A 24,218-nucleotide genomic window follows, 5' to 3' on the forward strand; every position below is an offset into this window, starting at 1 on the left:
GGGGGGGGGCGCTTCCTTGACAGAAACTCTGACCGAAGGAATAAATTTGTCAAAGATTTGCAAATAATAGGGGGGAAAAAAAGAGAAGCCAGAGTGAGAGAGCAGAGGCTTATGGCATTGCAGTTCTGTGTCTCTATTTCACCTGTTTGACATGTCCTATGACTTGTGAGCAGGGATAGGAATAGCAGCACATGCTGGCAGTGTGAGCAGTGTGTGCATGTGTGTGCATGTGGGAGACAGAGGGAGCGTGGGGGACAGGGGGGCGGGAATGGGGGAGTGGATGGACCATTAGAGTGCAAACACAGAGACATTCCTGCAATAAAACACTCGTCTGCTGAGAATCGCAGTCTGGAAGAGATGGTGGTGATTTAACAAAAGAATTCTCTAAAATGTTCCCTGGTGCTAATACTGTTCTTAATAATATGAAGAGGTTTTGCCAGGAAGAGGAATAAAACCGTCAATTGGATTTAAAAAAAAAAAGAAACAAAATAGGCACACGATGGTTCTTTTAGAGCAAGCAGGGGGAAAATGACCTTTACGACAGTTTTGTCATTTTCAAAAAAATGGCTCATTCTCTGAATTTTCCCAGCCAGGCAAGGTTGTTATAAGTGGTAGGTAAGGAAAGTAGAGTGTGGCAATAAAGGGGTTAATCCACGGAGCACAGAGCCATCTGGCTGAGCTGGTTTGTTATAATCGAGCAGATTATGTTCACGGGACTCAGAGTTTAAGGCTCCTCTCCCATAGAGCAACTCTGCACAGCCCAAGCAGACCAACTTTGGGACTTTGAATGAACATATTTACATCCACCTTTCTCTTCATGTCGACTTTTCTGGAAACATTCACACGGATGCCATGGTTACTCCTACCACGGTAAGGGAAATTTGACGTTTTCTAATAGGGTCCTAAGAGGGCGGGGAGGGGAGGGGGGGAAGAGGGGTCCTTTAAAGAACTATAATGAGCAGGAGGTGGGGGTCTCGTAAGCAGTAGATGTGTCCCAAATGTTGCGTTTCCCATTGTGCCTACTCCTTCCCCCCACCTCTACTTGCCCTGTAGTGCTTCAGCCCTGAGGTTCCCCTCTCCTCCTGCTCCTCACGCTGTTGTTCGGATCCCTGGAAAGAAAASGGCGGAGGAGAAATACGAGGTGCTACAGGAATCTGATTTAAGAGGAAAAAGCAAAGGAGACTTTTGGTTTTGTTTTAAGAGGGAAATCAGCAAGTTCMGATATAACAAAAAGGGCTGAAAATCTTGACCGTGGATTGCAAGAACCAGCCTCAGCACACGTAGCATGCTCGCCCTCCGGCAAAGTTAGAGCCCATGACAAGCAAAGCCCAAATTCCCAATTTCTAGACCCTGACTGCCTCAGGTAACCAGCCTCACTGGAGCTTTCTTATTTTGTGCATGTGCCAGACACTGGAAACCCTATTCATGACCTTTGAATCAATCCTCATTCTCCTCAAACCCAAACACTAAAWTCTCTGGGAAGAGCTGGAGATCAAAAGATTCCCTGCACATCTGTGTCTAGGTGAAAAAGATACACTCACTCTGTGATGGAATGGCAAGGAAACTGTTCTTGCATTGCAGCTTCCAGCGTTTGGTGAATGCCTTCTAGGAATGCAGCACACAACTWATGAACAGGGATGCACATCTAGAGAGCAAAATAGAAAGCTGTTTCTCATCTAAACAGCTGAAATGCAGCTTAAAGCGTCAGTTACTGGCGAGTCCTTATGGAGACACCAAACTGCTCTTAGCCAAGAGGGGAAAAAGTCCTTGAATGGTTTAGATAGTTTTCTGATCAGTTCTTAATCCTTCATTAAAATAAACGGGAAAGCCGTGTGCTGGTCCTATCTCTCAAACTATAAATATGCAGTATCTGGAGAGATGGGTATTTTGGATTGAATGGGGCTGCTATGCGCACATTCTCTAGTTCCTATGTTGCAAAACCAGTTATTTAGAGATGACTCTGTGTGTGTGTGWGCGTGAGGGGGGTTGCTTCTCCCCCCTCCCCCCTTTTTAAATAGACAGGGATGTGTATTATATGGTCCAGATGATTGTTATGAGCTACAGCCTTTCAGAAAACACTCTTCGCTCTCAGGCTCGTGTGATTTGTTGCATGAGGAGTGCAAATGGTATGTGAAGTTTTGCCTTTGCATTGTGCCTTCAGGAAAATATCCAGACAAGTAGGAGAGGCATCCTCAGGCACAGAAATACCTGATATGTGCAAGCCTGCAAATGGAGCAGTGGTGCAAGAATCATTTATAAATGGGATGCAAGAAAAAGGGAAAAAAAAAAAAAAAAAAAAAAAAAAAAAAAAAAAAAAGCCTTGCCAGACAAAAGCAGCAGAGAATGGAAGAGTTCAGCATGGTTCCAGCTGCTGGTAGTAAAAAAGACCGGTCTGAGATACACGTGTCAGTACCAGGGGCTGTGTRTGAGCACGGTGGGGGGACAAAAACCAGGCATGGCTGCAGGTGGTGGGCCCAAAACATGCGGACAAGAGGAGGTCCCAGCAGAGCCAGGAGGGGAGTGCTTTGTGTCCAAGGGTGCTGTGTGCTGAGGTATGCAAAACACGTAGGTTTAAGAGGTTTTGTTTGTATTGTTCTGCTGTGGATTGGGGTGTTCTTCTTTCTTCTTTTCAAGGAATGAAAAACTAAATAATACATMTAAAGGTAGATAAAAACTGGAGGGAAGGTGTTGTAGGGCAGAAATAAGGTGCCTCGTGTTCATTATTGTGCACTGGGGTAATCAGGGCAGGTGAGACATGCAAAGGTGTCAACTTGAAAGGGAAACTGCTGCACATCAACTGGAAAAAGAGGATCTTTGTGGGTGGCAGAAAGTTTAGGAGCTCACAAGAGGAAGTAACACTGGAGAGAGATGGGTAAAGGTACAGGCTGGAGGCTGGGTGAGGAAATGAAAGGGACAGCCAAGGGTGAGAACGTCTGTAGGGGGGAGGCTGGGTATGGAGTGGGAGTGGAGGGAGAAAGGTGAAAGCACAAAGGATGTTTGGAGGAGGAATTAAAATGTGAACTATTGGCTATTTGGAGAAAGGTATGGAAAATAATCAGCTACATGATGCTTGTGGGGGGCGTCAGAAGGAGACACCTTTGATTCTGTCAAGAAATAGATACGAGGACGTGTTTACAAGGAAGGTATCAGACTGTGAAAGGCAAGGCTTGCATGGTGATGGAAACATGTGCCGAGAGCAGGGAAAAATGAGCTGGATGGAGATGGGGTGTGGCAAGGGGGAAAGGGTCCTGTAAGTGTGGGAAGGGATAACTGATTAGAGAGATTTCAGAGCAGGTTGGAAGCCTGCTGGAGTGTGCTGCCTGCTTCCAAGGAGGAGGAAGCAGGAAACTGGGGAAAAAGCCATGGTGTGAGGAAATTTAAGGCAGTGGAAATCATGGGGGCAGGATGACCTGCGGCAAGGACGTAAAGTCGTGGCAGGTGTTGAGAAGCATGAGAATGGGGAAAAATTAATGAATGCAGGAAGAATGAATGCAGATGAAATGAAGAGCTATGTTTTGTGTAAGGATGCCTAGGGAAGAGGTGGTTTAGAGGAGATACAGGGYGAGAGAGCAGAGAGTGAGGGGAAATTTTGGGGGACTGTTTCTTAGTAGGCAAAGAGAGGAAGAGGTGCAAAGGTGCAGTGGTTTGGTCAGCAGAGCAGGGGATGCCTCTTTACTGGGGAGCTGGAGTAAAACAGGGAAAGAACAGGCAATATGTTACAGGGGAAACAGTTGGAATGGCAAGTCAGGAATAATGGAAGACTGTGGGAGGAGGAGAACATACACAAAAAGGAGCGATTTTCTGTTGCAACAGACGTAACAAATGTGTTTATATCTCTGTGGTAGGTACTGGCTGAGCGAAACAGCAAGAGGCAATGGAACAAATGTGCTGGTGGAGAAATGACTAAAGATATAAAAGGGGTGGGAGGAGAAGGAATGGGAGGAAAAACTACCTGGAGGGCTGTATAAGCCACATGGCTGTACTAAGGTCAGAAGAAAAGTGTGAAGTGTGTGGGGAGGCAAGTGGAGTTGGGAGCGGTAGGGCAGGAGGTGGAAGTGGATGGGAATGACAGTTCCTGTTACGAGGGGTGAGGAGCTCAGCGTGGGTTGATGCACGGTGATGAGGGAGYGAGGAAGGGACTGCCAGGCTGTGCCTGATTGCCAGGGATGGGCCAGGGAAGGTGGAAGGAGGGAAAAGTGTCTGATAAGAGAGATTTGTGCATGCAGCATGCTTGAAGGAAATGAAGGAAGCACAGGTGAGGTTTGCAGACCTGGGTGTGGGGTCTGGGAGAAGGAAAACCGCTTATGGGGGAAGGAAGAGTGATGAGGAGCGAGAAAAAGTTTATGACGGCTTAAGCCGTCTGTCGYTATCTGACTCTTAGCGTGAGGGAGGCTGTGTGAGTGTGCAAGGGGCCCATGCAGTGCRCCAGGAGAGCAGGTTGGGAGTTCAGTGCGAGGGCAGAGCGAGCAGGAGGCACAAGTAAATCCATTTAGCCCTTGGTGACAGGTGCACCAGCACACGGGACGCTGCTCTGTGTGAGGGCCCGGCRTGAATACACTCAGTGAGCGCTCTGCTTCAGGGACTGGCTGAGCTGCTTGGGATGAGGACAACCCAGCAAGGAGCTGGAATCCTTGAGGGGCGTGTAAGAGCCCTGGGCTGCTGTAAGGGACGAATGCCTGTGGGGAAGTCCCAAAGGGTCACCCAGGAGGCCATGCTGATGTGTAGGGYGGCTACCAGAGGCTGAGTGGAGCATCACGTGTCCACTGCGTTCGTGGCACGACTCTCCATGTCGAAATCACTTACGTAAGGCCGGCACCAGGGGTGAGTTTCGTGAGTGCTAGGAAAGCAATGTTTGCATTGAGAAGGAGGTAGGAAAGGATGACTAACYGGGAAAATGGTTTGGTGCGTGGGTAGCGATAGGACCCAACGTGCTCTGGATGTACCTRCCTTCTGCATGACTTGCACAGCAGGCAGGCTCTCCCCTAGAGGTTTTTTGCAGGCTTTTTATGAAGAACAGCTGAATRATCCTGAGAAAATCCTGGTAGGTCTGACTACAATATTTAAACCAGCTTCATTCAGAAGCATATCAATGCACCTTATTTTCATGCATTAAAACTTCTGAACACTGCTGATGGCACAAAAGGGCAGAGAGACTCCTCTGGGACAAGTTAACAGGGCTCTTGTAGGAACAACCATGGGGCTGAAGTACACAGAAGGCCWACAGATGTCAGCCAAAGGAAAGGGGAAAGTACTGGCTTTCCCCATGGCTTGAAGMAGTGCTGGAGTAATGTGCAGTTGGTTGAAGGCTGTAAACATAGGATGTGTCTTGGGTGTCACAGAGAAGCGCTAGGAGCTTATTTCCCTTCAAAACAATTGTATTTATTGATAACAGCTGTTCTTCAAATCTGGTCCAAAGCATCTTCAAATCATGTGTCCTGCCTAGGACTTTGGGGTCTTCTACACTGAGTAGGAAAGCGCTTTTTTTCCATCCATAGCTAGTGAGAATGTGAGTAATCCTGTGGCACTTTTACTGGAAGAAGTCAGTCCAATCACATGACACAGAACCTCTGAGCTTAAAGGTTGAAGCTTCTGAGCCCAGACCTTACATAACATCAGTCCCATGGATCATGGTTCATAGATCCCTCTTCTGTTCATTGCAAGGACCAATTCCTGCTAAAGTAAACACATGCAGCCTGTAAAATAATAGGCAGTAAGTGTTCATGCACCCACAGGTTGTATTGGGAACCTGCTTTCCTGTTTTTCACACTGGTTTCCCATTGTGGAGTCCAGTTCAAGTTCTCTAGCTAGATAATTTTCCCGGCAGTTCTCACAGCTGGTTGCAGTCTGCCAAAAGCACCTTTCTCCTCTGGTGGGAGTGAACTTCCCACCATGGCAGGCTGCAGGTGGAGGGGATGGTGAAGCAGCTGTCCATGAGGGGGAGATGCAGTCCCAGACATTGGGATTCAGTGAAACCACACACCACAGCCACTGCCACCAGTGCTGCCCTGGCCTCTGACCACTCTGCTCCCTCCACTGGGAAAAGAAAAACCAAACACTGGCATCACCCTGTCAGCTGGCTGAGATAGAGAAAGGAATTGATGGACTGTTGCAGGAAGGGGATCAAGGCAAGAGTTWATGAGCTGTGCTCAGTGTGCAGAACATGGAGCATTTGTGCCTTCCTGGACTCTGCAGCCACAGCACAGACAGGGAAATCTGCTTGCAAGGGGCTGGAGCATCTGGGTGTCCATGCAGATGTTTGCCTGGCCATGTTCAGGTCTCCTGGTGGGGTCTAGGAGCAGCCAGTGGCCCGGGCAGTGGCATGGGCAGGGATGGCAGAGGGGATGGCAGCTGTTTCTGTGTGGGAGCCTCTTGGTACATYTGTCTGTGGGGAATGCAGGGATCAGTCGCTTGCTGAGGGGACAGATGGGATGTGCGTGTGAAGAGACAAGGACTAAGGGTGGATGTGGGGTAGTTTCAAGGTTGTGAAAYGAGTGCTAGAAGGAATAAACACAGCTACGTTCCTGATTGTATCATGAGCCTTAAGTCCACAGGGGAAGAGGAGTCCTCTGCAGAAAGCCTCAAAGGAGATTATACTTCTCAAGGAATTAAAAGAAAAACCTCACTCAAGCATCCAGTCTAGTTCAGAGTGTCCTTTCTCCTTCACATGGTACAAGCAAGCCAGGAAAGGTGCCCTTTCCTTCAGAGCACTTGAAAGATTACAGCAGGACCATGTATACTCCTCCCTACTGATCTTTGCGTCTCTCTCCTCTCCACCTCTTCACACACATGAGGAAGGGTCTTTCCCAATTTGCCCTCTGTGTTGGCAATCCCCATTGGAGGGATTGTGTGACGAAGCTGTGTGTGAGCGAGGCAGGCTGTGTGTCTGTGTGTRCTGGCTGCCACCTCGGGCTCACAGAGGAGCCTGCTGGTTGCATTTCAATGCACATGGGAAGCACAGCAGGGTTTTCCACGTTTCCATCTAGGCAGAGTAGAGCTCATTGCCACTCTGCCCATGGCTTCAGACGGAGGCATTGCTTGTGTAGCTCTGAAAATGYACAGATGCTGTGGAGCAAGGTCCACTTGTGTTATCTCTTACAAACCTGCACCAGAGCTGATGAAAATACTCTGGAAGGATTGTAACCCAAGAGTAAGATTTGCAGCGCCCCTCCAATATTTCCTGTGCTTCCACTGTGCATGTGGCCCATAATGGAACCACAGCAATAAATGGTGCTGCTTCTCAGTTGCTCTTTCACACCTTCCAGCAATAAATTCATGTATCTTGAGTGTTACCCTGCTATAGATTCTACATGTTTTATCTTACATTAGCTGAGTTAGCATGTGAGAATCTAGTTAATTCAAAAATAGGTATTTCTAGGCAATGCCCTACAAAAAATTCACCCACATTTGCCAAAAGTCTAAATTGATATAGTCAGAGGTAACTGGCAGTGAACTGTAGAGTTGCAGAAGGAAGTACTTTGTACTCTGCATGAATTCAGGCTGGGAGTGTGAAATTTAAAGCCAACCACTTCTTCTGAAAAGCTCTGTGGTTAGACAAGTTCGAAGACAGCATCCTCTCCTGTGACTTCTGCAGCACTCAGGAGATGGACACACTTGCAAGAACTAAATCAGCTTCTGCCCCCTCAAGAGATGGGATTTGGGCAGCATTTGGTTTCTGCTCCAAACCAAGATCAGATATTATGGCTTTTAYCTATCAAATATCTGATGGAGACAAAACCACAGTAGTTAAGAGGGACATGTCATTTCATGTACTGAGGGGTTTTTCCTGGATTTCTACATTCAAAARTTAGAAGATATTTTACCCACTTCAGTGTTTTCAGCTCCTGTGGGAGGTAAAACTATTTCTTCCACTCATTTCTCAAACAATTTGCAGAGTCAGAATTTACGTGAGTGACTTTCCAAATGGATGATGCAGATAACTCCATAACATTAAAAAAAAACTTCCTGAAAGGATGGTTTATCCATATTTGCAGGTTATCCCATTTAGATCCCCTAACACCTTGAGCAACCTTCCTTCTTTTTTACTGTTTACTAAATATATCCCTCACATATTTGACTTAAGCTGTCCTTTGTTTAAGCCCATTCTTTCCTTATAGAGTTAATAGGACTGCTTTTTTCCTCTAGGATTTTTCTTCTATTTTTAAATGTTTTTTCAGTTTTCTGATTTCCCTCAATTTCATCCACAACTTTGTGGCACCAGAGCATTTAAGAATAAAAGTGATGTTCCAAAATCAGWGACCTCTTTCCTCTGCTTGTCTGCCTTCTGGAATTGCATTGACTTTTTGCACCCTCTATTTTTCTCTTTTATGTCTCCCATCTACTGTAAAAGAATTTCTATCTAATAAGTCAAGCACTACTTCCTTGGTGTAATCATGGCTAGCTAATTTTCAATATTATAGCTCTCCAACTCCCTCCCTAACATTTAATATAGTTGCTCTGGATTGATTTTTCCTAGAAATATTATCTTAGGCTTTTCTCCTCTGAATCTCTTCTTTTCTGCTCATTTTTCTAACAAATCTCAGACSCTCTGTATAGCATTTTTTTCCTTTTCATTCTTTTTATCTGTCTACAGTCCATTCCTTCTTTCATTTTTCTTCATCTTTACTCTTTAATTTTACTTTCTGATGAAGATGATTTTTGAGGTCCCTTCCATCCCAAACCATTCCAGGTTTCTATGATTTTTCCAGGGTAAAACTCTTTCTGAGAGAGATGGCAATGATCTCGTCATATATGGACACTTTTATGTGTGTGGTTTTTTTTTCCTAGATGGACTCTAGATGACAAAGTGTTGAATCAATTTATTAATACAAAAAGTATTAATGAATTAATCTGGGCACAGACTTCCTTTTCTGCTCAGAGAAAATGTCTGTGCTCAAACTGCCTTTTTGTGTTCCCTTGCTGTGTTCAAATTGCCTTTTTAAGCTTGAAACACTCAGGAAATAAGTTTAGTTTTTCTGTTGAAAGACAAACCATCCCAAGCTTTAAGAAAAGAAAAACAATATAAATACTACTGCAAGATGAGTAGAAGAGTTTTGGGGAGGAGTTTTCATTGTTGTTGTTGTTTTATCAAAACAAAACAAAACAAAACAAAACAAAACWAAACAAAAGCTTCATGGAGTTAAATCTTGCCCTGAGAAGCTAAAGCTGCATTTCACATCTGCTAGGATGGGGAGTGGTCTCTCTTGGAAAAGTTTGAGTTTTGGAGAAACAGATACATTTTTAAAGTCCAGTGATTTTTATTTTTCCTGTCGTTTTCCTCTATTAGGAAATCTTCCTGTTAATTTTTTTTTGCTCATAGGTTGTTCTCATTTGCCTCATTCCTCTGAAATAGAAGCTGATGAATTTTCAGTGTTAGCTGTTTTAACCACTGTGGTTCAGACTCTGCCTTTCCTGACTCTGGTTTGACAGCAGCACTTCCATTGATCCCAATGCATTTCTGATTTACCCAGGATCAGGGAAAACATAGAAGCCCACYTGACTGCAGGTCAAATTCTGCTTCAGTTGCACCCAGGCAATCCTACTAAAACTAGTGAGACTGTAACTTTGAATTTGCATCTTGGGGTTTGTTCCTTGGGATTTTTTTAAACCATGAACACACATCCAAAGACTTTTTGTATGTCAAGCCGTAGAAATCAGAGAAGCAGAGAGAATATGCCTATATTAGATAAGAGGTCTTTTGGCTGGAAAAATTGCAACAAATAGGTTGTTCGGTTTTTTTTTTGTTGTTGTTGGTTTTTTTTGTTTGTTTGTTTGTTTTGTTTTTTTTTGGTTCAATTTGTCAGTTCCTCAGAAACAAAATTCTCCTGCTTGTTCTAATAAATCTCAGTTAAGTCTCYCTGGACAACAAAGTTTAAAAATCTTCCAGATTTTCTTCCTTGATCAAAGCCCTGTGCTCTTGTTGACCCATCCACCAGCCATCCACAGAGCAGGGAACTGGTGCTTGAAGCTACAAGAGCAAAGCCAGTGAAGCCCAGGAACCTGGAGCACCCAAGGGCRTGATGCTTCTGCCTCACAAGGGAGTGCCTCATGCACTTGGGAGGCAAAGTCAAATTCTTGGGGACTGGAGAATTAAACCCAACAAAAATCTTTCTCTAGTACAGTCCAATATCTCCTAATATGGTCTGTGTCTCTAAGCTCCCAGCCAGCCAGACAGAATATTCTTCAAAGCTCTGTCATGTCTAATTTTAAATTCATCAAGTGACTGGGCTTCCACCACTCCACTTAAAATTTTCATACCATCCCCCATCCAACTTGAGTGCCATTCATTACTAGAGAATTGAGTGCTTTCCCATGGGCTAGTTGTTAGCAACAACACAGCCCTGGGTGGCTGTAGGACAGCTGGCAAGAGACCATTTTAGACCAGTGGTTTGGTTTCAATTTTATTTTTTTTATAGTTAAATTCTAGCAGTTACCTTTTAGAGATTGCATTCTTATATGAAGAAGTGAAAATAAAAGGCATAGCTGTGGAAAGTCAAGAGAAATATTTTAACAAATAACCTGTCCTTGGAGAAGAGCTCTTTTTCAAAAGAAAGGTTGCACTGGTGAGGCCACACCTTGAGTCCTGGATCCATTTCTGGGCCCCTCACTTCAAAATGGACATTGAGGGGCTGGAGTGTGTCCAGAGAAGAGAACAGAGCKGAATATCAGGAAGAATTTCTTCATTGAAAGGGGTGTCAAGCACTGGAAGGGATTGCCCAAGGGAATGGTGAATCCCCAACCCTGAAGGTCTCCATGGATGGGTCCGGACGTGGCACTCAGTGCTCTGGGCTGGTGACAAAGGGGGCATTGGTCACAGGTTGTACTTGATGAGCTTGGAGGTTTTCTTTCCAACCTGAATCATTCAGCGGTTCTGTGAAGAGCTCAGAACCATTACCCAAAGGTCACTGGTGTGTCTGCAGCCTGGCAGCAGCCTGGACAGAGTTCCAGAAGGTAACACCACACAAATTAACACGGCTGCACSTTCCCTCACAGTCTCCAGACCCTCCAACCTATTGGCAAAACTGTACCAACAGTTGTAGTTAACCTTATTCCTGCTTGGGTRGCATTGCAAAGCTCTCCAGGGACAAATCTCCCACAGACACCCTGTAGGCTGGTGTTAAGACATCCCGCTGTGGAAAGCAGCTCTGAGGAAGAGCAGAGACAGCACTTGATGAGCCAGCACACTGCAGGGTGAGCTCAGAGGACCGTCCCTCACTCTGCCAGGTCAATGCCAAAGACCCTGGGGCTTCTCTCAGGTATTCAGACTGCTTGGCAAGGCACATGAACTAAGTTACAGCCTTTTTCCAGCTTTCCCAGGACAATATGATCCTTTAGGATGACTCGAATCAGAAATCTTCCTGATTCCATACAGGAATCATAGAATGGTTTGGGTTGGAAGGGACCTGAAAGATCATCTCATTTCAACCCTCCTGCCACCTTCCACTATCCCAGGCTGCTCAGAGCCCCATCCAACCTGGCCTGGGACRCTTCCATCCCCATTCCAGGGATGGGGCAGCCACAACTTCTCTGGACAACTTCACCCCCCTCACAGGGAACAATTTCTTCCCAATATCTAACCTCAATTTCCCTTTTCATGTGAATGTGGAGCCATTCCCCCTTGCCCTGTCACTCCAGTTCCTTATGGAAAGTCCCTCTCCAGCTTCCCTGTAGCCCCTTCAGATACTGGAAGGTGCTGTGACGTCTCCACGCCCTTTTCCTCTCCCAGCAGAGCAGCCCAAGATTTCCCAGCCTATCTCCACAGGGGAGGTGCTCCAGCCCCATTACCATCTTCATGGCCTCCTCTGCACTTGCCCCAACAGCTCCACGCCCTTCTTGTGCTGAGGATACCAGAACTGGATGCAGTATTCCAGGTGGAGTCTCACCAGAGCAGAGTGCACATGGGCACCACAACCTTCCTTCAGCCAGATCCATAAATTCAATTATTTAAAGTTTTATTCATAAATACCCTAAATAATTATGGCTAATAAGGGAGACTTGTTTATTGTAATTGTTTTCTGATTTTTGGCCTGATTAACTGATATTTGTTTAGCAACAGATGGAAACTTACAGGCTACAAAGTAGCATCCAAAATTATTTCCTAGTTACCTGGCAGATTTCCATTGATTGATTTCACTCCATTTTTTTTCTATCTTTTCCCACCCATCAGCTTCTATTTTCTTCCTGCTCAATTTTCTTGAACAGCCAGTTTCTAGCTCTGGAGATAACTAATTTAACAGAGGTCTAAATCTAACCCCACTTACATGGAAGAAACCTAATGGCCCCCCAGGGAATAAATTCATCTTGAGGCAGTGAAAATTTAGACCAGAGTCAAGACCTGAGATATCAACATAGAAATTACTGCCAAAAGCCAGGGAAACGAGAGTGGTTGTTTCTATACCAAAAACAAGCAAACAAACAAATGAAAGTTTTCTTAATGTAGAAACAGTTTTCCAAGTCTGAACCAGCAAAGTTTTCTGCGAAATTTAGCTCTGACCTGTCAAACATTTTCTAATCATAGCTTGATACTACTCTTGTTTGTTTGCTTYCTTTCTTGTTTTCTCCTTTCTTTTTGCAAGAAGGTGTTGGTGAGGTGATTGCAGCTCTTTTGATTTTTCCATCCATGGAATTCTCATCCAGATGAATTATGTCAGACCAAATCTGAAAAATGAAACCCAGGGTCCTACCTTTGATCTGAGGCAAATAATTGCAGATGCCATTGCCGCCTTCCACAGGAATGTGGTCCAGAGTAAAGGACTTGAAAAGAACCTCAAAGATACTTCTAAAAGCCATAAAATGTTTTAGCAATTTTGGGTTTTCCTCCCTTTTTCTTACTGAAAAGGAACAGATGGGAGCAGAAGTAAACTCTGCCATCTGGAAAGACTGAGAGATCAGTATGAAAAGAGCCAGGTGTCAAGTTTGTTCATCACCCGCCCARCTTTGTCAATTATCAACATCAAAACTTTGTCTCAACAATGGCTGAATTACACTAAAGATAAATGATTTTGCAAAGCCATTTTTTCAGTATCTTTTGGTCACCTAATTGTTCAACTATCTTGAAAACTACAATTCTGAACAGAAAAAGGAAAGAAATTAATTTGAAGTTTTACTTATGTCACAGGAAATTGTCTGCCTTAGTCTTTCCTACCCTACATTGAACACTGCAGTCTGTATTCCATTTAAAGTCCATTAGCTCTGTCATAACCTTTTAATATTATGCTAAATTGRATTTATTTATAGGTAATTTGGACCTTGTTTGTATGACAGTTTTGAAATGGAAAAGCAGCACCTGTAAATTTTTGAGTGGGAAAAAAGTAGCACAAAAATCATTATATTTCTGGAATCATTATAGTTCTGGAAAAAAATCATTATAGTTCTGGAAAATGTCTGAATCACTTACCTTTTTTGCTTTAAATATTGGAAATTATCGTGTAAATGTAATTATACATATATGTATTGTAGATAGATGTGTACATAAATATAAAAGTGTGCATATATGTATGTACATAACTGTMCACAGAACAAGACTGAAGACATCTTGTTCTTTATCTGAGTAGATTTTTTTTTTAATTATGCTTTATTTACATTTCATTTCTGAGATTTCACACCACCTTTGGTCTTAATCTTATTATTAGGTAAGTGGGTATCCTTGCTTTAAGCTTCCTACTGAAGGACATTTGAACAAATAATTTACCTTCTGCATACTAATGAGACAGATAATGCAGAGCCCCAAAAATATGAATAAGGAACCTGAAGTGACAGGACAAGGGGGAATGGCTTCACACTGACAGAGAGTGGGTTTAGATGGGATATTGGGAAGAAATTCTTCCCGGTGAGGGTGGTGAGGCCCTGGCACAGGTTGCCCAGAGAAGCTGTGGCTGCCCCATCCCTGGAAGTGTCCAAGACCAGGTTGGATGGGGCTCTGAGCAACCTGGGAYAGTGGAAGGTGTCCCTGCCATGGCAGGGGGGTGGGACAAGATGAKCTTTAAGGTTCCTTCCAACCCAAACCATTCTATGGTTATGTGGCTCTCACATATACATATATATATATATTTATATAAAGTTATCCAACAGTTCAAATCAATATTTCTTTTCTTCAACCATGCACATACTCTCAGTTTCCTGGTAAACACCTTCAGTCCTCTTTTGCCATCTTTTGCAGAACAATTTTGCTTTTCTTTTGCAAAACAAGTCTTTCCAAAAGCTGGAGCTGCATAAATGGGCACTGTTTTTCCATGCATAATGCAATCCTTGATGCTTCTTTTACAAGTTGGCTCTGATTGCCTTTTGTCAATTTTTTCCTGTAGTTTTCAATTATATCCTGTGTCTGCATATTCCTATGGGTTTGTGCTTTGGTGATCCAGTCAGCTGTGGCTGTCTTCTGCTTTTCCTTCAAARCATGCAATTTGTTTTGTTTCTGCTGTGCAACCTGGCAACTTYTTTTTCCCCCCTCCAAACATAGATCAGGAGTTTGTAATATTTTTTTTTTCTGAGTTTGACACCTCTGTACCCCAGCACCATCTGAGTAGATAAGGTCCATAAACACCCCTGAAATTTCCTGAAAAAGAAGCAAATACCTTCTGTAAAAAAGGTTTCTCCCAATATATTTTTCTTAGCTTTATCTGATTCTGATACCTTTCAAAATTTCTTTACGACTGTCTTGCTCTTCTTCTAACACCATGATAGTGAAGTAAATCTACGATCTCTGACCAAGCCTCCAAGACATAAAACCCACAACTATTGTAGCTTATGTCCTTTTTCTAATGTGTTCCTTATTTTTGTGAGAAGGCAAATTCTTGTTTGAATCCCTTCTGTTTGACTTCAGGAAAGGTTGGGCTCTTTGAGGACCTTTGGCATCTCTATTTTCTCATCATCGTCTTTCTTCTCTTTATGCTTTGCATATGATCTTTTTCTCATTTTTCTTCTTCTGCAATGCATTGTGCCTTTGTGATGGTTAGACAGAGCTCAGGCAAAAAGAAAGGAGTTAAGGSAAATCACTGCATTCCTCTTTCAAAAATACAGAAATTGAAGCAATCTTTAATGTTAAAATCAAGGGGTTTTTTTTTCGAAGTTCCTTAGAGGCATAGAAAAAGAAATACTTTATCAGACTTCTGTACTGCATCTCCATCTGCTTAATCAGATGATGATTTAACAGCTTTGTTTAATTGCCTTTCCAGTTCCTGAACAACTTTTAGTAACTCTGACCCTTGCTGTGCTGCCTCCTAGAAGTTTGGCCATTTTTAGAGCAATGGTTGTGTCTTCACCTCAGAATTACTTCTTTGCAATGAAAATTGTGTAATCATTTCTTCAATGTTGTTTCTTTTGGTCTTGGCAATATCTAATTTCCTTTCAATAGAAGTTTTTATTCATGTAAAAAGTAATAATAAAAAAAACCAACAGTGAAGAAATGCCAAACTTTAATCTTACAGCCTAAAATGTTGGGGAATTCTGGAAGAGCACATACATCTTATTTTTTTTTTTCTTTTTTGTTTTGATGGTTACTTGCCCTGAAATMATTTGAAGATTGCTTTCCCTTCTAGTTCATAAAAAAAAGATCAATTTGTTGTCCTGTTTATTTATCACACACAGCATTAAGGGAAGCACTGTTCACATTGTAAACCTGTGATCTTCAGCGCTGACAGCCCAGTTTGTACAGTCCTCTTATTTAGTGCCTCTGTAAACCCAAAGAACACAAAGGTTTATAATGAAAATATAAAAAAATGAAACCCTGATATTGGAAAAGAAATGCAATTATCTGATCTGCTGATCAGTCCAGCTGTTTCAGAGGGATCAGCAGTCCCTGAGAGTTATAATCATGCTGCTGGAGAAAACTGGGACCAAAGCTTTCAGGCTCCTTCACCCACAACAAGCTGGAACYTGCGCTTGCACACAGCTTGAAGTGAGTAAATTCCTTTTATCACCTGATTGTAGAAGGGTGTGCATCTGAAAAATGCAGCCCTCCTCACTGGGCATGGGTATGTGGGRGTTTTTCCCAAAAGAAAAATGTCCTGGCTTTTTATTGGGCGAGACCCTGCAAGTCATGCACTGAAGAAACCAGTTGACAGAGAGCTAGTGCTCACCACAGAAAAATCCCTTAAAAACATTTAAAAATAACTGGATCAACTTTGCCACGTGTGTTTGAATTGYCAGATTCTACCAGTGTCTACTCACTGGGATGTGTGTTTTCATTCTGAACCCTTGCACCACAAATATCTCGGGGTGGGAATTTGTCAGGCAGTGGTCAAATAATGAACTCACACCCAAACCAGTTTGAATGAATGCTTTAAGGAAGATTCCTTGAGCTGTAATTAGTAACGCATTGCTAGAACCCAGGTACTGCACATTAAAATACTCCTSCACTGGCTCTTATTAGTAACACATTGCTAAAGCCCAGCACAGCCCTCTGACATCCATTCAGTTGTTTATTCATTCACTCATTCATTYATTCATTCTTGTTTCTTTTGTCTTGGGGAGCTTTTGGGGAACTTTATAAAAAATCATGAAGTTGATTTCTTTATACTTTTCCATTTATACACTCAGCTCTTGGGGTATAACCTGATTCCCTCAGATGAACAGAACATTTCTAAGCGATTTCAGTAGAAACAAAATTCATCTTTCATCAATCATGTGCAAACCTGTCTTTGCTTTCTGTCTCTAAAGCACTACAATATACATTKTGTGGACTCATTGATACAAACCACCTTTCTATTTATACATAAAAATGTTTTTCATGTTGACTTATGTCATTTCAGGTTATAGGTGATGCATTTATTTAAAGAAAAAAGGCAAACAATTATTAAATACAGTTTGAGAAAACAGAAACATTTTGTCATTAAAAGAAAAAAATTAAAATGTTTTTGCCAGTATTCATTCTGCCTTTTTAGCTTGGCTTCCAGAATCGCTCYTTCAAGCTCATGCACTTTTAAGGGAATTTTGGACTTTGAGATGAAGGTGATTATTGTAAATTTGTAAAAATAAGTATCTGTATGGGGACTTCTTGAAAGTGGAGTGTCTTGGAGAGGATGAGACAAACCCATTCCACACTTTTAGCAGTACAGCCTGCCTTTTTGGCATATGTAGCCAAACAAGGAATAAGGTGGTGATCAGGACCATCCCATCAGAGAGGCACCAAAAGGGACACGTGGCAGAGATGTCCCYGTTTTCCAAGAGGCGACCCTGCAGATCTTTGGGGATGCAGAAATCTTTGCTGGCAGCAGCTGGTAGGATCTCAAAGAAGAGGGAAAGGAAGGTGAAAGTTTGCCAAAACAGGCTCCAAAGTGCCTTGCTGTGTCTCTGACCAAATGCTTACAGCAAACTGTCCAGGAAAAAGTTCCAGCTCAAAAAAGTAGTCACTTCATGGAGGTTATTTGGCATGTCTGCCTGAATAACAAACACACTGAGGTGGTGGCAGGGCTGCCATAATTCACTTAAAGCTAGATCTCAAAGGCTGAAGTTCACCCTTGCAGAGACCCAGCCTCGAGCTCTTCTGCCACTTAGGGCCTATTTTTCCAAGAACCCAGCCCAAGCCCAGCCTCCTCCTGTAACAGAATGAGCTTCAGGCAGAAGGGGGAATTCACTGAATATTTGAATATTTTTTATATATTCATTTAGTTCCCCACACCTTAATGCTCTGCACTGATCCAGTGATATCTGGGCCATGTGTGGCGGTGCCAGCAGTTTCCAAATTTGTGCAAACACCCCTGAAACATGGCTTGTTATGCATAGCTTGGCAGTTCAATGTAGAGAGTCTGCCAAAAGGAGACAGGAGCCTTATCAGAAGGAGACAGGAAATTCTCAAGCAAATTTGGGAGTTGACTTTTGCGTTAGGAGTGTTGACAGGCGCAGATCCCTCTGTCTGGCAATTATCAGTTCTTCCTCTTGTAACTGCAGGGAAAATCCAAGTGCCTCAGATTTTCACTGGGCAAGAATTGTGTCCAAAATCTGCTTCTCMAGAGCCATTCTCCTTATTCAGTTCTGGTTCTGACCTCAGTCCAAAAGTGCATGGGTCACCTGTCCATGCTCCAGAAATTTCAGAGTAACTCTTGTTGCTTATGAAAGATTTCCACCAACCATGGTAGAAGTTTCTTAGCATATCTGACAAAACCATGCCATTGTCAAAATGTGCATTTAGCATTTAATCTGGATTTAAAACACTGCCTGAGAACTGTGACGGGGGCTGCTGCAAGTCAGCAGGTTGGTTTCCCTGTCAGGTGTGTGTGTGTGTGTGTGTGTGTGTATGTATTTTTTTTTCTTTTTCTCAGCCATGCATCACTTGGCTCTGCCAAATACCGACGTAGCTGAGATCAGTTCTAGCCACGAGGATGTTCATGTCTTTGTTTTAGCATCTTTGGGATTGCTTCAGCACCAGACAATACATTCAGACTGTGGTARGAGTAAGATGGCACACAAGGTGAATGACAAATTCTCTTGAAGTGGAAAACTTGCTTGATTTTCTGCTAAATTATTCTGTCCCTATTGGCAGTTTGCTATTTCCACAGACTTGGCTCATAAATATTGGATGTCTGCCTAGCTGGGAAATTGCATTTCCATTTTCAACACCTGCTATGTGCTAGACTTCTATGAGAGTGCTTAGCTGGCTTTCTGAAGGAGGGGTTACTTACAGTTAGTATTGCTACCTGCAARTGTTTTTAAAATGTGCCTAATTCTCAGCCCAGTTTTACCTTTCCAAGGTAACTCCAGCTTTCTATGAATTTTCAAATATGGGTGAGATTCTCAGTGGATTTTTTGCTGTTCTTACAGTCCCATATCTCACACATACATAAAAGATTCCTTGCTCTTCCTGATAAACCCAGGCTGGGATATTCCTGGCTGATACCTCCCTCCACACGCAGCTTTCACAGTGTGTTTGCTGAGGACTGTTTAGGATGAGGCAATGTTTGCATTTCATGGCACTGTATGTATAGAGGCCGCAGAGAATTCAGCAGATCCACCGAGGTGTTATGCAAACAGAGGATATTTATGATAATCGTAATTATACGCAGTTTCATGGAATTATTCATGGAAGCTCTGAAACCAGCATTGCATATTTTGTTTACCAGATCTCAATAACTATTTTAGTAAGACAGACAGGCTCAGGGATAAATGCATTCCCTGTCAGGCTGGCAAACCTGGATTTCTGCCCATACACAGCATGGGTACAGAATCAGTGTCATATTCTGGGTTTTTCTTACACAATGAGGAATAAATAAGTAAAGGGAAAAAAAAGTTTAGGAAAAACTTCAGCCATTTTTTGGGTGATTAAGTTTTCAGGGTTTTTTTTTAGAATCTGTTTTTCCTTGCTATCCAGTGAGTTTGCAAAGACAATGAATTCCAAAGCAGGCATTAATGCAAAACTTGAAATAACATCACAGTGTTTTTGTGCAAGTTTTGTAATCTATTAACCATAAATTTCCAAACACGTTTTTGTACATGAGGCACATCTCTCTCTCCTCTTGCAGCAGCCCTGAGGTTCTCAAGGAGTAGAAGATTCAATCAGGAAAATCACTGTCATAGATGTAAATAAAGAGATGACCATTCTCTTTTTCACAAAGTCTTCCCTGCAAATAAATATATGTTTATCCWGTTCTCAGCAGCCTCCAGTGATGAAAATTACATGTTTTCTAAGCAATCTGTTGATGTTAGAAGGACACCTTGTGCCTGCTTGATCCTTCAGCCAAGCAGTTCTTGTCCTACTGCACTGTGATACTGAGAGGGACAAAAATCCCTTGCCTTCTGGCAACTTGAGATCACTTTGGCTTATATCTTAACTTTTTCCTCATGAAACAATCACTTAGAAAAAGGTGAATAAGTGCAGGTTATTCTGCATTTTGTAGCAAGGTTATATTAGGAACAGGATTTGGACAGAAAACACAAGTCTGCTGAACAGGTCCTTGATGTTTTCCTGAATCTTATGATCTCTTACCCTCAATGGCATCGTTCAGCTTCATCCTCAGGTGGAAGCACCTGAGGTCCCTCTCCATTTCTTAATTTTTGGTGGTGCTGGAACMAACAGCACCATGCAAAGCCTCACCTGCTGCTCCTCACAACTGCATCATGTAGACAAGATTCTTCTTTCATCTGGTACAACCATGGAAAATAGAAGGATAGAGTTAAAATGACTGATGACCAAAGTGGCAGGAGATTCCTGTACTTAMTGGATTTGTTGCTAAAGCCTTCAAGTATGGGTTTAGCTTACAGCTGGYGGAAGAATAAAGATGAAAATGCAATTTCCTGCCTCTCAGACTGAGTGAAATACACCTGGGAATGAATAGGACTAGGGAACACAATTATCTGGAGTCCCTGAAATGGAGGCTGGGTGGCACAGGAGTTTTGCTGCCGGGCTTTTCATAGGAACACATTTATCTGCCGGGTTCTTTCCTCTGGGCTATGCTAAAGGTTATCACTGCTCTAGTTTTATGTTAGTTTCAAACATTTATGCATTAATCAGCAGAGATACGGCACTGAACTTTTCCTTAAAATGTCTGCATATTTACTGTCTTGCATRACATATGTATATATCATTACTGGATGTTGATAAGAACAAACGAGAAGGAAATATTTAACAGACCCAAACAAGCGCTATACTTAGGATATGATTTATAGGCTTAAAATGGAGTCCAAATGCTAGTGGTGGGAGCCTTGTAAACTGCATGTGCAGTATTGTGTTCTGCATCAGCACTTAAAATTTAAGAACTAAATATTACCTCCATCTACTTGTGCCACAATGAATATCTTCAGTACTTTATGAATTACTAAGGTGTGCTTACATGCCAAACTAAAAAAAAAAATAAAAAAAAAAAAAAAAAAAAAAAAAAAAAAAAAACAAACAAAAAAAAAAAAAAGCAAGCAAAACACCTACAAGAAAACTCTCTCCACTTGACAAGGCTTTTTGAGTCAGAGACCAACATGTGCTTATGCCATCACAGTCTGGATAAGACACAACAAATCATTGCAGAGTACATGAAAACAAATTAATTCACTGGGAAAGTCCTCTGCAGGTCAGTCCTGGAAGGCAAAGAGAGTGATCTCCATTTTCAGCCCTCTCCAAAATAATCATCCAGCAGCATTTCAGAAGGTCAAGTGGTCTCAGAAGGAGGTGAAACCAATGGAAAAACTTTCCAGTGTCAGACTTTCATCTGTAGCAGCTAAAAATGGAGGGTTAACACAGAATAGAAGTGAAGGAGAAGAGTACAGAGTTTTCATACAAAAGGAAAGCACAAAAGGAGAGAACCTTCCTTAGGGAAAGCAAAAAGGATTAATTCTTTTCTGCCCACTCTGAATGTAAGGATATTAGAACCCTACAGACAAATCTCAATGAAGTTAGTGGAGAGATTCCTGAGTGTTTTGGCAGATTTTGGGGTTATACTGAACTCTTGGAGTTTCTGGACAGGCTGCTGACCTGTGGGAAGGAAGGATCCAGAAATCAGGCAAACAGCTGGTCACAGACCTACRGGGTCATGGTTTACTTGTCCCGTAGAAAAAAATAGTTAGGCTTTTGTGGTGCTGAGAGTTTTCTTGTACTCCCCCCTTCCCAAAGCCTGTGAACTGGAAGCAGGCACAAAGCAAGGTAAAAAGTTGAGGCAGATAGGAATCAAGAACAAGCTATGCTGGCTGGTGCTTGGGCAGACAAGAAGCATCGCTAAGATGAGTGTTTACAGAAAAAAATCCCACAGCTCATATTTGTATTATGCATTTATAAATTCCTGGAACTCAATTTTATAGGGTTTTTGATTAATGGCTGTGCTGCAGTTGAGCTCCAGGCCTATTGAACTTACTGTACTGGAACTGAGCAAGACGTGCACAAGCCAAATATGAGCACTACTACTGGACTGTGATTTAAAGATGGTTCTTTGCTCAAAGGCATTGCTGGGGAGGCTCTGCTTATTGTACACACAGAGATCAAAGGAGGGCTTCTTAGCAGCCTTCTYAAAATAGGAGTCAGGGATGTGTTTGTCTCAGATACTTCCACGGCAGAGGAGCTGAAGGACAATGAAAAATGCTGTGACTTCCCCAACACCTCTAAGCAAAGCAGGCACAGGGCTTGCTGATGTATGGATTCTCCTACTTATATATTTATGTCACTTCCATCACAGAATCTTCCAGGAGCCGGGCCAAATGCTCCATTTTCTGGTGCTGGTGTTGCATGCCAAGTGTTCCCACACTGTGGTATTTGACATTAGTGCTGTTTCTCCCACACRTCAGAGAAGACATCTGTGGTTATGGCTGGCAAATGCCAGCTTAATTGTTGATTACCATKATGATATAGTCAAAGCAGGCTCGTTCTGCTGAGGTGGGAGTCACTTCATTAATTACAGTCCTTATGGCTATTAGGATTTGTGAGGCAAAACGTGATGCCTCTAAACCTATTGGTGTGCCAACTGCAGTAAAAAGAAGGCAACGTGAAAAAACCCACAACAATTAAAAAAAAATACCCCTGGATAGAAAATCTGAAGATTTGCCAACGTTTAGAGGAMTCTCACAATCCATAACATGGTTACGATCTTCCCAGACAATGCAGCTTTCAACTGTGAGGTGGAATCTCTTTAGAAGGTGAAATATCCATTTGATTCCAGAGCTGGGATGTGAGAACAGGATCCCTGGCATATTTCACCCACCCTCCTAAAATCGCTTCTGGTGGGAGATAAAATGGAAGATTGATAACCATTGTTGATAATACAAATCTTAAAAAACACAAGGGACATTTGTACTCCCTTTGAAAACATAGGATTCAGGCAACTAAATCTGTTTCCCCTCACTTCTTTCTGAGTGTAGAATAAATTTGAAGCTCCCTGTCTCTTCTTCAATATCCTGGAAAACTGAAATTGCAGATAGAAATGAATACTGAGAATTTGTTTCTAGCAAGAGTTTTGCCTGTAGGGGTTTGGCTTAGTGTTTTTAAAAACAAGAAACTGTTACAATGATGCTGGCTTATTAAATAGCTCCAGACCCAAAAAAAAAAAAAAAAAAAAAAAAAAAAAAAAAAAAAAAAAAAAAAAAAAAAAAAAAAAAAAAAAAAAAAAAAAAAAAAAAAAAAAAATTAGGAAGTATAAAGTTGCTGAAATTCACTTAATTACACTTATGCAGCATAATGGGCTTGACAAGAAGACAGGCTTAGTCTGGTTTTAATGAAAATGTTACTAGTTTTTATGACTGCTTGCACTTGGATGAATGTCCTTTATAGTTACATGTAGGTATCACACACAGGTAATTAGCATGATCTATTTATATGCAGAATTACATCTTTTTTTGTATTATTATTGGGTTCCTTCAYTGCTCATCCTCAATTAAGGTATTCCTATTTTCTTCAAGCTCTGCAAAGCATAGTGGCTGTGATTTCTTACTCAGGGCACTATTTTGAAAGATAAGCTGTTTGGAGAAACTCACGTGTTTCCTTTTAAAGAAAACTTTCATTCATGTCTGTTGAAGTCCTTGCTTCCAGATGGTTCAAATATAAAGTAGCATTTTTCTTGCTGTGCCACACTGATGGTTCAGTCACAACTAGGGGCTGTCAAGCAAATGAGACCATGATTTGTTATTTGAGAAGTCCCTGCTGCATGATTTAAAGGTGCCAAGTGGGTCAGCCACCAGTCAGACACTGCAGCAGACGGTCAAGCTCCAGTAGGAGTGACAGACAATCATAAAGTTGCCATTTTCATGGGAGAATTCTGGGTTAAAAAAAAATAAAAATTACAGTCTAAGTATGTTAACCCCAGAGGAAAAAAAGTGGTGCTTTAAAGAGGAAAGGGAAAGATATTGAAAATGCGTTCATATATCTATATACTGTCAAGATTTTGGATTCATATACATTCCCAGGTTTTCAAAGCAGGAATTATGTGAAGCAGTGTCTTTTAAAGTACCAGAAGTTCAAGTTTAGCCTGAGGATGCAGAAGACCTCAGGATAGTTCACACAGGATAGTTCAGGTTCACAAACTGGTGATCTGTGACACCTTGGATGTCACACCTGGCAGTATTAGGGAGCAAAAGGTGGARGAGCCACAGGCGTTATCAGTCCTCAACTCCAAGAATTTAGGTCTCCTTGACACAGCATTGAGCTGAATGATGGGAAGAGATGAGTGCTCCCACTGCCTGGTCTCGCTGTGGCTATGGTGGGTTTAGGGGATAAATTCTGGTCTCCAGTATCTCAACATTTGGTATTAGGGAAAACACGCAGGATTAGGGAATGCCAGAGGGAATGTATGTTTTCATCCTGACTCATTAAGTAATTC

General features: G+C 42.3%; 1 protein-coding gene across 1 annotated transcript in view; it reads left to right on the plus strand.

Annotated features, from left to right (window-relative positions):
- The first annotated feature begins 339 nt into the window (after positions 1-339).
- Positions 340-24,218, plus strand: part of NTF3 (neurotrophin 3) — a 49,162-nt gene continuing 25,283 nt past the window's right edge. The window contains exon 1 of the mRNA XM_057385600.1: positions 340-870. Within this exon, the coding sequence (XP_057241583.1) occupies positions 853-870 (18 nt within the window). The 5' untranslated portion in view covers positions 340-852. The remainder of the gene's footprint in view (positions 871-24,218) is intronic.

The sequence above is a fragment of the Malurus melanocephalus genome, unplaced genomic scaffold (genome assembly GCF_030028575.1).
Source record: "Malurus melanocephalus ecotype Western Australia unplaced genomic scaffold, MMel_1.1 scaffold_16, whole genome shotgun sequence".
NCBI lineage: Eukaryota > Metazoa > Chordata > Aves > Passeriformes > Maluridae > Malurus > Malurus melanocephalus.